The 16,134-nt window shown below is 41.7% G+C and overlaps 2 protein-coding genes across 6 annotated transcripts in view; one reads left to right on the top strand and one right to left on the bottom strand.

Moving 5' to 3' along the window:
• Positions 1-647: 647 nt before the first annotated feature.
• Ndufb3 (NADH:ubiquinone oxidoreductase subunit B3) lies at positions 648-9,996 on the bottom strand. The gene is made up of 3 exons (XM_036173275.1): positions 9,760-9,996; positions 6,258-6,423; positions 648-928 (listed from the first exon to the last, which is right to left on the bottom strand). Exons 2-3 carry the CDS (start codon positions 6,419-6,421, stop codon positions 772-774), a joined length of 321 nt encoding a protein of 106 aa, XP_036029168.1. The 5' UTR covers positions 6,422-6,423; positions 9,760-9,996; the 3' UTR covers positions 648-771.
• A 143-nt stretch (positions 9,997-10,139) lies between these two features.
• Fam126b (family with sequence similarity 126 member B) overlaps positions 10,140-16,134 on the top strand; it is a 54,268-nt gene continuing 48,273 nt past the window's right edge. For 2 of the 5 annotated variants that reach the window (XM_036173229.1, XM_036173224.1), the window contains exon 1: positions 10,140-10,212. The gene's annotated coding sequence lies outside the window, so the exon portion shown is untranslated. The other 3 variants (XM_036173228.1, XM_036173227.1, XM_036173226.1) reach the window with 3 other exon arrangements.

The raw sequence follows: 16,134 nt of genomic DNA, 5'->3' as shown, positions 1-16,134 counted from the left end.
AGACAGACAGACACTCAGGGAATATCACAGACAGGGGACAGAAGGAATGTCGGAATAGGACAGGAAAGAGTGCCATGAAACGCTGTCTTCTGGACGTGACATGACTGATGCATTGTGGTTACCTACAAGACTCAGGCAGCCACCATTCCATCATGGATGCTGGAGGCCTGTGAGGCTCTAACTATAGCCACCGATGGCTTACTTGGGGAGAGAGTCATGTTTCTTTGTGGGGGGGGGGGGGGGGGGGGAGAGGAGTGGTGTTATGTGCTGCTGGAAAATTATTGAAGCTCCAGTAGACAACTCCACATCTATGCACATACACGCTAACTGGAGTCAAGTCATTAAAAAAAGCCCTCTTAGAACACACCCATTTCTTAGTTAGATTTATAGTAGCTGCCTGTTACACGCAGAATACACTGCTGCTGGTACCTCCAACACCCACCATTCCAAACATATCTAATATATATATAATGTATATGTGTGTATGTGTGTGCACATATTTATTTATTTTTTGAGACAGCATCACTATGTAGCTTAAGCTGGCTTTGAATTCATGATCCTTCCTCTTCAGCTTTCCAAGTGCTGGGATTATAGGTACATACAGTAAATTTTTCTTTCTAATTTTATTTAAGAGTTACAAAACAAAACAAAGTTTTTCCTTACTTTATTAAACCATTCTTTCAAGGACAATCATATATATAGTCAAGGATGCTAGTGTGAGGAAATCTTAGGTTTATGAGAGACATCACACGGTAATTCCAGGTGCTGTCTTCAGTGATGCTTCTTATCATCATTTGGAGAGGCCAGGAAATACTCAGCCCCTAGAGCTACCACAAATGCAGCAAATCCCCATTTGAACCCTTTGAATAACACGCTCATGAAGGAGACATTTTCTGCAAAGCCACCCATGTATCTCCAAGCCTCATTGCTGGAAAAGAGAAGAAAATTATAATCACATGCAATTCTCATTAATTCACTGAGCCAAATATATTTGATTTTCTTCTTTCTTAAATACTGAAATGCTACATTAGTATCTTTTGTTCTTGTAGTTTTGTTTTTTTGAGACAGGGTCTCATTATGTAGCCTGGCTGTCCTGGAACTCACTTTAGACCAAGCTGGCCTCACAGTGATCTCCCTGCCTCTGTGTCCCAAGTGCTGGGATTAAAGGTGTGAGCCACTGATTCCAGCATTGTTTTCTTTGTCTGGTTTCAGAAACAGGGCTCTCTCTATGGGCCAAGTGGGCCTCCAACTTGTGGCAATACTCCTGCTTCAGCCTCCTGAGCGCTAAGGCTTGAACCACCACACCTGGTTCAGAGCAAGAGTATTTAATACTAGGTCACAGTAGGAATATTTCTGTGGCAGAGGACAATTAAGAATGTGTGACCACATTTCAAATATAAACTATAAAGATGTGCCCTGTTCAGAGCTGACTGCTATCTACCTTACGGTAGTGTCGTGGGTATGAAGCATGCTAGCGTACAGTTCAGAGCTGACTGCTATCCACCTTGCGTTAGTGCTGTGGGTATGAGGCATGCTAGCGTACAGTGCATTTTAGCACAGAGGGATGCCCCCTGATGTGAGTACTGCTCTCCAAGAGGCTGCAGCTTTCCTTGTTACACAGCCCGAGCTTCAGAAGATGGCCCTCCTGCTCTGGTTCCTTCTGACTATGCTGAACAGAGAGGGAGACAGAAAGCTGTGCTATAGGGACAAATGTCTTCTTGCATAGATAATCTAAATTAGTGGGGGAAAAATCACTTTATAGGGGGAAAAGAAGAGTAACTCAAAAAAATGCCTCTAGTGCCTCACTAGAAAATATGGAAACAGATCAAGCTAGTTTAGAAGACAAAACCACACAAAGATGTTAGAAGTAGCTCTGGCTGTGGAGCTCTGGAACTCTGGAACTGGACCAGGCTGGCCTGGAACTCACAGCTCACAGCCATCAGCATGCCTGTGTCTCCTGAGTGCTGGGATTAAAGACGTGTGCCACCATACTGGGTCTGTTGCGCATTCTGAACAAAATTTTAGGAAATTAAAACCAGTAATGTACAAACAAAAAGTAATTTATCATAAAGAAATAGCAAGATTGGTTTAGTATTTGGAAATCAGTACAAGTAACTCACCACATTAACGGGGGGAAAAAAAAAAAGCTATCACCAACCCCTCAGTAGATCAGATCACCCAACGCTAATAACAAGCACGGGGTGCTGGCAAGTCGTTCCAGTCCAGCTAAGGAGGATGAACCAGAACAAGCTGGGACGATATGGCAAGACTGATTTTAAAAAAGAAAGGAAACGTGGGAGTGACAGCAGCATATACCTATAAGCCCAGAAGCTGAAAGACACAAGATTACTGTTCAGGATCTGCCTGAGCTACTTAGTGAGACCTGGGGGCAAAACCACTGGGGGGGGGGTAAAGAAGACTCTTCGGTTTCTTTTTCCATGTTACCTCTCAGAATAATGCAATAAAAGAGTAACGTTGACAGTCTGAGAAAGACAAAGTGAGGCTGTCTCTGTAGACAAAATGATCACTATTCAACAGGGGTTTCCCTGTGGAGCTTTGCGCCTTTCCTGGAACTTACTTGGTAGCCCAGGCTGGCCTCGAACTCACAGAGATCCACCTGCCTCTGCCTCCTGAGGGCTGGGATTAAAGGCGTGCGCCACCACTGCCCAGCTCAATGAAAAATTTAAAGCACATACAAAAAGATTTATTAGGGCAAAAATTTAGCTAAATAATGAATGGAATATAAAGTCAGTATGTGAAAATTAATTACAATCTTAATTGTCAACAACACAGCTAGAAATTGAGATTTAAAATACAACTTGATAGTATCAGAAATATGAATAAATTCAACAAAATGTTCAAGATATGTATAAAATTCAAGAAAATAATGCTTAAAAGTTCAAAAAGTAATAAATCACATGTGTTCTAAAAGACTCATTTTTTTTTTTTTTTTTTTGAGCTGAGGATCGAACCCAGGGCTAAACCCCCAACCCCAAGACTCATTATTATAAAGGCATAAATTATCTCCAAACTGATGTGAGTTCAATGAAACATGGAAAAGGTTCACATTGAACATTTTTGTGAAATAGTGAATTAGGTCCCAATTAAAATCCAAGTTGGCTATTTGTAGAAACTGATGAGCACATACTAAAATTTATAGGAAAAAAAAAATGACCCAGAATAGCTAAACCAATGAAAGGTAATTGGAGATCTTATACTATCCTATTAAAGATTGTGGTATTGGACCTAAGTGCAGACACACAGAACAGAGAGACGAGACAGAGTCCAGAAATAGACCACATAGATATGGTCTATTGATTTTTGACATATTTATCAAAGTAATTCAACTGGGAATAATCTTTTAATAAATGGTCTGAACCAACTGGATATCCACAGATAATATTTGCCTTCCCTTCTTTCTTCAAATGAAACAAAGACTAACTCAGGGTGCTAGAGAGAGAGCCCCTTAGTGAAGGGGAGCTGCACTTCAAGAGGACCCAGGCTGGATTCACAGCACTCACAAGGAGTCTGTAACCCTTGTCTCAGGACCCAGCACCCTCATCTGATCTCTCCAGGCAAGACACACATATTGTGGAATATTATTTATGATGTGTTACAGTTGATTATACTGTGGAACGTTTCTTTTTTTCTTTTTCAAGACAAGGTTTCTCTGTGGAGCTTTGCGCCTTTCCTAGAACTCACTCTGTAGCCCAGGCTGGCCTCGAACTCATAGAGATCCACTTGCCTCTGCCTCCCAAGTGCTGGGATTAAAGGCGTGCGCCACCACTGCCCAGCTGAAACATTTCTTTTAATGATGCAAAATTTGTGTTGCATTCCATTATGTTGCATTTGTTTAACTCTGTGAAGCTGTGTTACTTTGCCTGTCTTAACCCCGATGGTCTAATAAAGAGCTGAACGGCCAATATCGAGGCAGGAGAGAGAAATAGGCGGGGCTGGCAGGCAGAAAGGATAGATAGGAGAAATCAGAAGAAGGATCAAGAACAAGGAGAGGAGGATGCTGGGGCCAGCCACCCAGCCACCCAGCCAGACACGGAGTAAGAGTTAAAGTGAGATACACAGAAGTAGAAAAGGAAAAAGCCCAGAGGCTAAAGGTAGACGGGATAATGTAAGTCACGGAGAGCTGGCTACAAACAAGCCAAGCTAAGGCCCAGCATTCATAAGAAATAATAAGTTTCCATGTGTATTATTTATTTGGGAGTTGGGTGGTGGGCCCCCCAAAAAAGTATAGGGCCAAAAAAGTAAAATAACAGCCAATCACACACATGTGGTGCACAGACATACATGCAGGCAAAATACCCATACATATAAAGGTAAATGAATTTTTTTTTTTGTAAATGAAAAAAATTAACTCAAAGTGATTCACCATACCTCAGTTCAGGAAAACTTTAAGTGGAGTGTGATGATACATGCCTGCAAACCCAGTACTTAGGAGACTAAGACAGGACAACCAAGAGTCTGAGCCTGGTGTGGGTTATATACTTAACTGCTTGAAAAGGATTAACAAAATCTTCTAGAAAATATAGGATAAAATCCTAGATGACATGCAAAAGTAATAGTGGCAAAAGGACAAAATACTTAACTGGGAATTTACTGAAATATAAAACACTAGGGAAATGAAAAGATGGGTTATATACTGACGTATACTCTGGGAAAACATTATAAAGAACTGTTACAACTCACAACAAGAGGTCAAAAGACCTGAGGATACGTTGCACCAAAAACCAGATACACACACAAAATAATTTACATGACCATCAGCGTTCATGGAAGGGAGTGATGATGCCACACCAAAGCTCTGCTGACGGATTTACCAGAAGGGCTTCGTCTCTTTGACAGTTTTTTAAGATTGGCTCTTATGTAGTTCAGGCTGGCCTCAATGTGATATATAATAGCTGAGGATGGCCTTATAATTCCAATCCTCCTGCATCCCCTTTCAAAGGCTGAGAGTACAGGCATGCACAACCATGCCTGGGGTTAGAAGGGCTGAAGTTAAAAACTGAAAACACTAAGTACTGATGAGACCATTAAGCAACTGAAATTCTCATCCACTGATGCTAGGAATGGGAAGCAGTACCACCACTTTAGGAAATGGTTTGCAGTTTTATAAAGAGACCCATACATTTATGAGATAACCCAGAAATCCCACTCTTAGGTGTTTATCCAAGAGAAATGAAAATAAATGTCCAGACAGATTTGTGAACAGCTGTAGCAACTTTACTCAAAAAAAGAACCAAGAGCTGGAAATAATTTTAATAACTACTGTAGAAAACAAAACATGTGGCTCACACCTTTAGTCCCCGCACTTGGGAAGCAGAGGCAGGCAGATATCTGAGTTTGAGGCCAGCCTGGGCTACACAGAGAAACCCTGTCTCAAAAAACCAAAATCAACTAACAAACCAAACAAAAACAAGTGTAAAAAGTATTATGTTGGGCTGCAAAAGATAGGCTTTCTAGAATGGGTTTTATCTCTTGGTACTTAAAAAACAAAGCCAATAGAAGAGAAAACTCAGCTCTCGCTTCTCCCGGAAATCAACAACTTTAAAAGAAAGGCTAGGATGAAGGACACACCCCCAGGATGCTAACGTAGCACGTATTAGTAAGGAAAAACTAGAGACAGAAGCAGAGCAGGAGTTGTCAGGAGCCAGGACTTGGCAGCAGCTGCAAAAGGCACAAAGTTTCTGGGCTATCAGAAATATTCTGCATGATTTCAGTAGTGATTCCATAATTGCCCATTTATAAAAACTAGCAAAATTATAATGAGTTAACTTTAAAATGGGTGAATTGTACTGGACACAAATAAAGCTAAGAAGCTGTTTTTCACTGGGCGGTGGTGGCACGCACCTTTGATCCCAGCACTGGAGAAGCAGAGGCAGGTGAATCTCTGTGAGTTCAAGGCCAGCCTGGTCTACAGAATTCTAGGATAGCCAAGGCTACAGAAACCCTTTCTTGAAAAACAAAAAGCCATTTTTCAGTATATGAAATGGAACAAGATACTAACTCTCTAAACTCATAAACCACTAGATTCGGGCCAGCGAGATGCCTCAGCCGGTAAAGGTACTGGCTGTGAAGACAACATGCATTTTACCCCCAGGACTCACATGGTGGAAGAAGAGGCTTCCCTTGAATTGTCTCTATCTGCACGCTTGCACCATGGCAGAATCATGCCAGCCTCCCTGTCACAGTATACACAGAAATAAAAGTAGCTTCAAAACAAGATGTTTCTAGACTCATCTTACCGAGCCCACGGATCCCTGAGCCCTCGTGCAGCAAGCTTCTTCTGGACTGTTTCTAATGGTGTCCCTTCTATTTTCCACTGTCTGTAATCTGGCAGTACCAATTTATCATGACCATGACCATGACCATGTCCATGTCCGTGATCGTGTCCATGCCCAGCTGCCATGTCTATAGGAAAAAAGTAAAAGAAGAGAGACAGAGGTTGTAGATATCCAAGAGCCAAATCTGATGTTTACATTTCAAGTTCAAGAAATGTTCTGAAAAAAGATAAAATACCTGAAAATTCTGAGTAGAAAGCTTTTATAAAAGTATACTGTTATCACTTGGGAAGAAGAGGCAGGTGGAGCTCTGTGAGTTCCGGGCCAACCAGGGCTACATAGTGAGACCTTGTCTCAAAAAAACAAACCACCAAAAAAAGTATACTATTACATAATTAGTGTATGCTCACAGTTAGGAAATACAGATATACAAAATATGGAAATGAAAACAGTGAGTAATCCCACCACTCAGATATCCGCTTACTACTTATTGTAACAGTAACACTTACTGAGCCTTTATGTGCCAGGTACATGAAACTTTATAGGTATTAACTGTACTGCTTCCTAAACAACTTTGAATTTAAATAAAAAATACAGATTTTTTTTCCTAGACCTGGTGGCTCACAAGTTTAATCCCAGAGGCAGAGGCAAGCAGATCTCTGAGTTCTTCTAGGATAGCCTGGTCTACATAGTGAATTTCAGAACAGCCAGGACTATGTAGAGAGACTCTGTCTCACAAAACAAACAAATGGAAAAAAAAAAAAAACAAAACCAAAAAACAACAACCAAATCAAAACAGAATAAAAAACAAGCAAACCACTTTTTATAGATGAAGACAATGAGACTTTAAGCAGTAACTTCCTGAAGATAAGAAGACAGTCAATGCTGTAATTAGCATTTCAAGGTTGCATGTTAGTCTCAGAAGCCTTCTCCTAAAAATACCTAGATAACTCCTCCCTACCTTTCGTCTGTTTTTCAAGATAGGGTTTCTCTGGATAGCTCTGGCTGTCCTGGAACTCAGTCCCAGAGATCCTCCTGCCTCTGCCTCTGGAGTGCGTGGATTACTGTTATTTCAAAATAGCCATAAGTCAAACAATAAAATCTCAAATGTTTGATGGGAGAGTTTAAAATGATCATTTTTGAACCACTAATAGCTATAAAAGAGAATCACTTCATCTTTCTGGACTTCCATTTCTTCACATAACAAGGATTAAAAACAAACAAAAAAAACCAACCTTGCAATACTGAAAAATGCAGAGAACACACCGTAGCGTGCCTTCCATTTTCACATCCAAGTGGTAAGCTACGACTGAGCACAATTGTTCTGAAAAACCTGGCATGACCCAGAAATAGAACATTTGCTGGGTCTGGTGGCACATGCCTTTAAACGTTGCGATGGGGAGTGTGTGTGTGTGGGGGTGGATCTCTGAGTTCGAGGCCAGCCTGGTCTACAGAGCAAGTTCCAGGACAGCCAGGGCTACACAGGGCTACACAAAGAAATCCTGTCTCTAGGGTTCCTCTAAAAAATTCAAATACCTACAGCCACCAGTTCCTCTCTTGGATCTGTGTCCTCTTGTTAGGTAGCCACTAACATTTAGAAAGTGGCTATGCAGCTAAGGAACTAGGAATTTTAATTAATTTAAATTTCAAAGTAAATTCTTCTTTAAAAGATGTGTGTGTGTGTGTGTGTGTGTGTGTGTGTGTGTGTGTGTGTGTGTGTGACATGCATGGGAGCAAGGCCAGAGAGTTTTGAGTTCCCTGGAGCTGAAGTAATAAAATGGTGATTGTGAGCTGTCTGGTGTGGGTGCTAAGAACTGAACTCAGGTCCTCTAGAAGAGTAGCAAATATCAAAGCAAATTCTAAAATCAATTATAAGAAAATACTAAAGTGTCTTTGGAATTATCTGCGTGTATGAATATATTTTTCAACCTTATAAAACTTATAAAATACAAACACAGACCCAGTATTTATATTTATGACAATACACATGTATATACTATATATAAAGTACAAAAAAATTTAAGACAGTATGAAATGTAGAATAGTTCATTAATGATAGAGTGTGTGCGCGCATAAATATGTATGTATCCCCTGCAAGACAGGGTTTCTTTGTGTAGCCCTGGCTGTTCCAGAACTTGATCTGTAGACCAGGCTGGTGTTGAACTCAGAGATCCATCTGCCTCTGCCTCCTAAGTGCTAGCACTAAAGGCATGTGCTACACGTACTACCATGCTTGGCTTCCCAGTACATCTTTAAATGAGGATATGTTCAATATATTAGATGATATTGTTTTTACTTTTGGTATCAGCTAGAAAATTTACTATAATGGGGCTTCCATTATATTTCTATTGGACATCATTACTTGAAAGAAATTTCTGTATGTATATGACAAGGAATATGTTTTATCAGACTTTTTTTTCTGAATGAAACACATAATTTTATCACTGGGGTAGGCGCCACCCCATCTTACAAGAACACTGTTTCATTTATTTGAGACAGTCTTACCTAATTCAGTCTGACCTCAAACTTGGTAGGTAGTCAAGGATGACTTTGAACTCTCAATCCTTCTCTCTCTCTCTCCCCCAAGTGCTAGGAGCACAAGCCCAGTTCCTATTTTTAAAAGAATCTTTATTTAAAGCCTTATTTATTTGTGTGTGTATGTGCCCACATAAAGGTCGGAGGACAACTTAAAGAAACTCATACGACGGGGAAAATGAGTTATACTGCATTGGGGACTCAACGACAGAAAATTACTTCACTTCTAGAACTACTCATTTAAGAACAGTAAAGAAATAAATTCAACAAAGAACGAACATATAATTATAGAGAATGTAAACGCTCTCTGCTCATGTCAGAAGTCAACTTATTAGTTAGACGATGATCAACCTCCGCTAAAGGTGGCTTGTTCTACCACAGGAAGTGTTGACTTACTTTTTCCCTAAGGAATGTTACTTCCACTACATGTAATTTTACAGTTTACCAGGGGCTTTCGAGTATATCACTCCGATTTTCCTCACTCAAAATCTGAGGTGACCATAGAAACATAAGAAACATAAGAAAACAAAGGCAAATGAAATGCTATTACTTTAGGACCCCAATCCTCAACCCTAGGAATATGCAATAGGACATGATTTTGTGAGGCATCCGTTGGAATCTTTCTAGTTTAAGTATTGTCGGATCGGGGGCTGGTCTTTATCCAAATACAACCCCCAAAGCCAGGAGGCGAGGAGGCAGTTGCATGTGGTAGCAGCGGCGGCGGGGGATGGGGGTGAGGGGGCATCTCTGGGATTTAACCACTTCTGCAGCTCTCAAGGCATCCTCCATCCGCCTCCGCTCAGCTTGGCGGCGGCGCTCCCCTCCTCCCGGTCTGAGCTGCTCCCTCTCCGCACACTCCCTTCTGCACTTCCCTGAATACAGTCTAGATTATTCCTAACCCAGAGGTCTCCCACCAAACTCCCTAAATTACCTGACAGCAATCTGACCTCTCAGGACACTCAATGTTCAACCTTCCAGCTGGAGCCAACCGGAAACGGACGTTGTCTCCTCGAGTTCCTTACGGCAGGAAAGCGGAGGAGATCTTAAGCGTTCCGGTCCGGGCGCAAGGCTCCCAGCCAAGGTAGACACGACCTGAGGGAGACTGGAAGTTGGTATTGTTTCCCACGCTTTTGCAGCCGGAAGCCGACTGAGCTAGGAGGCGCTGAGGAGAAGGGTAGGGAAGCGGTGTTTTTCCTTGCTCCCCGGCGGAATCTTTAGGTGGCGCACCGAGGGGGCGGGCCAAGGCCTCGGCGCAGCCAATGAGAGCGGCTGTTATTAAGCGCGTGGGCCCACTCAATGAGAGGGCTGGTTGTTATGCTGCAGTTGGCAGGCTGCTGCGGGAGGCGGTGGCGGTAGGAAGAAGCCTGAAGCTGCGGGGTGACAGGTAGGCGGCGGTGCCGTCTTCGGGGGGGCCGTGCACAGTGCCGGGGGAAGAGGGTTTTCTTCTCCGGCTGCGGACGCGGTAGCCGGGAGCTGACGAAGGTGCGCTGGCGAGGCGGCAGCCGGACGGCTGGCGGATCCCGAGCCCTGCAGACCTGGTAGCAAGCTCGCGAGGGTCGTGAGCCGAAGGCGGCTGCCGAGGCGGGTTGGGGCTGAGTGTTGTGGGGCGACTTGGGGGCCTAGCAAGGGCGTGGGGGTGTCGGGGGCGCGGGCTGAGGCGGGAGCAAGGCACAGGTCGTGACGGCTGAAGGAATCTCTTGCAGGAAGCCTCGGGCCAGAGAAGGGCACCTGAGTGAAATCCTAGGGCTTGCTCTCAGGGCCGTTTCCTGGGATGGGGAGCGGTACGGAGAATTAAAGATAGGTATTGGTGGTCAGGTCTAGAAACTAGTGGCTGTACATTATGTAACCCTTGGCGATGATCGTCCCAAACAACTCCACCGACCCTCGTGGAAAAGAGGAGCTCTTGCTGCCCGTTGACACCTCTGAACACTTTCTTGTTATTGTTGTCTTCAGGGTGTTCTCTTCCCAGGCAGGCAGGCTCTGTAGGAGGAGGACGACGGCATGAAGGCAAGAGTAGTCACGAAGCGCTCATCCCAAATAAGGACTTGGGTTGAGAAAGGACACGACGTTAGCTTGAGATGATCGCCTTGTAGTACACGAATTTGCTGCTTTGCAGCGCAAAACTGATAGAATGTTTAACCTCCAGACAAGTGGAGAGAGCCTGATAAATCTATAGAGGAAGGTAAATGCAAACTAGAAGAGGAACGGTAAATTAGTTGGTAGACAACTTGCCCCCAATGTTTGGGTGCTAAGGACTGCGAAAATAAGATGGGAGTCTAAACAAAGGATTGTCATCTTTTAAGTGATTTGCTTTGTTAAGTCTGAGAAGCTAGTTGTGAGTTGTTTCTTGGATGTAAAAAATAAGGTCTTTGAATGTCTTAGACTTAGATAAAAATGTATTTGCAATTTAGAGAGTATTTTGTTTTGAGAAGTCTTTTAAATTCGCGGTTTGAATGGTAAAATACAGTACCAAGAGAAACAAACTCCTGTTGGCGTGTATTGTGGAAAGGCATTTGCTTTTGTAACTCAGTGGAAAACTAACCTTAAAAGATTGGAAAATATTTTAAAAAGCAGCACTATAAATTACTGACATGTAAGCTGCTTGAGATGCTGCCTTCAAGTTAGAAGATGAGGATAAATGTAGTATCAGGAAGTGTCTTTCTGGGCTTGTTTTTGAACTACATGTCAGGAAAACTTTCTAAGATCTGATTTTTTTTCCCTGCTTTTGGTCATTTATGTTAGTACATATAAAATGAGAATTTTGGTTTTTTTTTTTCTCTCAGAATATCATTTGAAAGGAAATGGTTAGTTAGAATTTGTTTTGAAATGTCCAGTGCACTGAGGTATTTGTTAGTGCTTTAAGTAAAATTTAAAAATATTTGTGTTTCATTCCTTGTCTTTTGTCTTTTTACAAGAATAATGCTATCTTAGTCACAGAGAATACTCATTTTTTTTGCTTTAGGTGAAATGCTTTAATGCTTTACATACCTGGAAACAAATCTTTGCCTTTAGATAGGTTGATTTAAGAGAGAGTGTGTGTTTCTGTGTGTTTCTCTTATGTAACCAGCCTACTCTAGCTATCTTAGAGAACTAATGGCTGATTTTCAGTGGCCAGTAGGTGTCATTGTAGAATGCCAGAAATCGAACAGGCAGTAGGGAATTACCAAATAGTGTAAGAAACACTATCCCAAATTATCATCTAATAGTGTCGGGATGATTATTTATAAATCATAAGAGAATGTGATTTCTGTGTCGGAGCTGTTTGTAATTTGAAACATTGGTTGTAAGGAAATATTGCTTGCTTCAAAATGGATCTTGAAAGTTTTGTTTTTTAATATAACTCTTAAGTTGTCTTTTTTTTTTTTTTTTTTTTTTTTTTTTGCCAATCTCACTATGTAGACCAGGCAGGCCTTAAACTCACAAGTATCCACCCACCTCTGCCTCCTAAGTACGGGGGTTAAGGCCTGTGCCACCACAGCCAGTCCCCAAAGCTGTCTTAATAGGCAGTATGGACTTGTTCCATTGCTGTTAGGAAACAGCTTTGACGTCTTATTGTCAAATACAGTGTAGTATATTAAGTTCTAGAATGAGTCTCATCCTGACTAAGCTTTATTATAGAAAAACACAGTACTACATAATTAAAAACTAAAATGATAAAACATGGGCAGAAGCCTCAACCAAGTTGTATTGTCGGCTACACCAAGCAGTATTTTGCCGTTCTTTTAACGACAGAGCAACATAATTTTTGTGTGCCTTTGTTTCCTTTCCCAACCCCAGAATAGTTTCCTTTTACATTTTTACCTGGTTAGACCATGTACTTTTTCCCATTACAGGAACTGAATACTTCTCAGTGTCTAAAATGTAATATAGTGGATTCTGGCACAGAAATCTGTGAAGATAGTTTACACCTACTGTTTATACAGTTCTCTGCTGCCACAGCCTTCTGATGAACTTGCCCCTTATCTAGCTCTGTTTCTTATGCATGCTGTTAATATAGTACTTTCAAAAAGGGATCTCCAGGACCCACATGAATGCCAGACGGGTGTTGGTGGCCAGTCCATAATCCCAGCACTTAGGAGGCAGAGGCGGAATCACCAGTGCAAGCTGGCTATTGGACTAATCAGACTGGTAAGCTTTGGGTTCAGCTGAGCATGCCTCGGTGTATATAAGGTGGAGAATGGATGAGGAAGACAGTGGTATCAACCTCTGGCCTTCATGTGCATACTCATCTGCCCATGTGTGCACCCACACACAGCAGCCACACACCACATACATACACACAGTACACACAAAAGACTCCGACCTACTTTGAGAATTCTCTGTGAAGATAAAGGCATCTCAAAAATAGTCCAGAAGGTTTTTTTAGTTTTTAAAAAAGGGGACACACGCATACATTTTATCTATGCTTCCCTTTAGAATCTTGGTATAAAGGAGGTAGATGCATTTTGCAAGGAAAAAGAAATCCCTGAATGATTTGGTTTATATCTGGCCTTCACTTTAGAATCTTTGCTCCAGTTCCGCTTCTGTCACTTGGTGGTATGAGCCAGTAACAGGCGCTTTAGCTGAATGAACCAGCTGCCAAATCTCCCAGTAGTTTAGAGCTCAATAAACTGTTTTCATTTAATGTCACAGCTAGGGCAGCTTTTCCAGCCAAAGATAAAGATGTGCTGACTGGTTTGGTTTAAATTAGTTTTTACTTGGCACTTAACTGTTTTCCATAAGTCAAGCAATATTCGTCCACAAATTAGCCCTATACTAATTCATTTGCACAGATAGTTACTCATTTTGTTTTCCTCGTATCAGAAAGCCATAGTGTCCTTGAATTAAATTAAAATTGGGAAATAAGTTTAGCCTGGTGGGGTGGCAGTGCACAACTTTAATTCAGGCACTTGGGAGGCAACAGCAGGAGGATTGAGTTCAAGGCCAGCCTGGGCTACACAGAGAAACCCTGTCTCAAAAAAAAAAAAATTTAATTAATTAATTTAATTTAATTAAAAAAAGAATTGCACGTTTACTTGATTAAACAGTTTTCAGTGGAACTTTGGTATAATTATGTAGATTGATATATGAGCAGTATTCACTCAATAATATGTAGCAAACTTAGAATTGCAAATCTTTTGACCTTAACATGGGTCAAGTTTAGAAATTCATGGACTTTAGAACTAATGTTTCGAGATTTGGCTGTTTGGAGACAAGTGTGACAAGAAGTAAATGGGAAGGAGTGTAAATCCAGATATGTGATATATAAAGTGGTGTCATTTAAGTATTCACAAAATTATAATAATTTTTAGGTTTGAGGATTAGCTGCTAGAATATGGTAAAGAGCACAAACATTGACTGGTAAAGATGGGTCACCGAATAGTCATTTTGTTATAGAGTAACTGTAGACTTCAGAAAATTTAAGTAAGTTAATTCATTGTCCATCACATGACTCTCCCCTCCCCCCCTTTTGAGACAGGTATTACTGTGTGGCTCTGGCTGGGTGTGATGAATTCATAAATATCCTCCCCTTTCCAGAGTGCTGGGATCACGGGTGGCACTAACCACACCTAGCTGTATTTTCTCTTTTATCATCTTTTTAATGTACCAAAGCTAGAATCCTGATGTTATCTTTTTGTTGTTTGCTTTTCTGGGTTATTTTGAGATAGGGATTCACTAGTAGTCCAAGCTGGGTTTGCCTTTGCCTTCCGAATGGTGGAATTATAAGCGTGCTTCATACTTGGTTTTGTAATGTTTCCTTTAACATTTTATTAATAAGACTGGAAGTGTAGCTCTGTCGGGTAGAATGTTTGGCTAGGTTCAGTCCCTAGTTACTTCATAAACCAGACATAGGAGCATACACCTGTGACCCAAGAGTTTAGCTGCAGCAGGTCTGAGGTCATCTCATCCTAGGCTACATGAGACCTCGTCTCAAAATCAATCAAGAAACAAAACATTCCAGATTTTATTTATATATCTCTTCCTTAAGTCATCCTTGGGTCTTTGAAAAATAATTAGTCTGTGTGTGCACACATGCTTTTGGCAGGGATGTGTGTGTGGTCAGAGGACAGCTTTGAAGTTCTCTCCCCAGGGGTTCTAGGGGACCAAACTCAGGCTTACATGACAAGCACTTTCTACCCTCTGAGACATCTCGGAGATATCCTTGGTTGGTTCTGTTGGCTTCTTTGATTTTATCATTTACTTAGTTTTGAGTCAGGATCTCATGTTCTGAACACTGGCCTTGAACTCCTGGTCTTGCCTCAATTTCTCAAGTGCTGGGATTACAGCTATGTGCCGTCAAACCCAGCTATTTTATCTTTTTAAAAAAGTATTTCTTTAGCTGGGCAGTGGTGGCACATGCCTTTAATCCCAGCACTTGAGGGACAGAGGCAAGGAGATCTCTGTGAGATCAAGGCCCACCTGGTCTTTAGAGAGAGTTCCAGGACAGACAGGGCTACACAGAGAAACCCTGTCTTCTTGTGTAGCAGGAATCTTAAAAGTTCTTACTAATAAAAACAAACCTGAGGCCAGTTATTGGGGTGAAAGCTGGAAGATCAGAGAAACAGAACAAGCCACTGCTACCTCGCCTCACCAGTTCCTCAGCTGATCCTGTTTCCTCAGACTGGAAGCTTCTGTGTCCTCATCCAGAATGAATCTCAGCTGAACTGTTGCCTCAAAAGCCTGGAAGCTTAACCAGCCAACATTTGGCTTCTAGTTTCTGGTCTTCACCTTATATATCTTTCTCTTTCTGCCATCACTCCCTGGGATTAAAGGCATGTGTCACCATGCCTGGCTGTTTCTAATGTGGCATTGAACTTACAGAGATCCAACGGGATTTCTGCCCCTGGAATGCTAGGATTAAAGGTGTGAGTGCCACCATTTTCTAGCCTCTGTATCTAGTGGCTGTCTGTTCTCTGAGCCCAGATAAATTTATTAGGGTGCACAGTATTTTGGGGAACACAATACCACCACATCCTTGTCTTAAAAAAAAGCACTTTGTTTATTTTGTGTATATTTGTATGTGTGGCTCACATGTGTGGAGGTCAGAGCCACTTTTGGGGAGTTGGTCCTCTCTTTTTACCATATGGGTTCTGAGGATAGAGCTTAGCTGGTCAGACTTAGTGCTTAGCACCTTTACCCACCAAACCATCCCATCTGCCTCATTTTGATTTTTTTTGTTGTTGTTGTTGTGGTTTTTTTTTTTGTTTGTTTGTTTGTTTTGTTTTTTTTTTCAAGACAGGGTTTCTCTGTGTAGCTTTGGAGCCTTTCCTGGAACTCACTCTGTAGCCCAGGCAGGCCTTGAACTCAAGAGATCTGCCTGCCTCTG

Source organism: Onychomys torridus, chromosome 23, assembly GCF_903995425.1.
Source record: "Onychomys torridus chromosome 23, mOncTor1.1, whole genome shotgun sequence".
Lineage (NCBI taxonomy): Eukaryota > Metazoa > Chordata > Mammalia > Rodentia > Cricetidae > Onychomys > Onychomys torridus.
This window is presented reverse-complemented; position numbering and strand designations above follow the sequence as displayed.

Coding starts and splice junctions, on each gene's coding strand:
- Ndufb3 (XM_036173275.1), bottom strand. CDS start 6,421: ATGGCAGCTGGGCATGGACACGATCACGGACATGGACATGGTCATGGT. Junction 929..6,257: donor CTCAGGGATCCGTGGGCTCG/GTAAGATGAGTC, acceptor TCTCTTTTCCAG/CAATGAGGCTTGGAGATACA.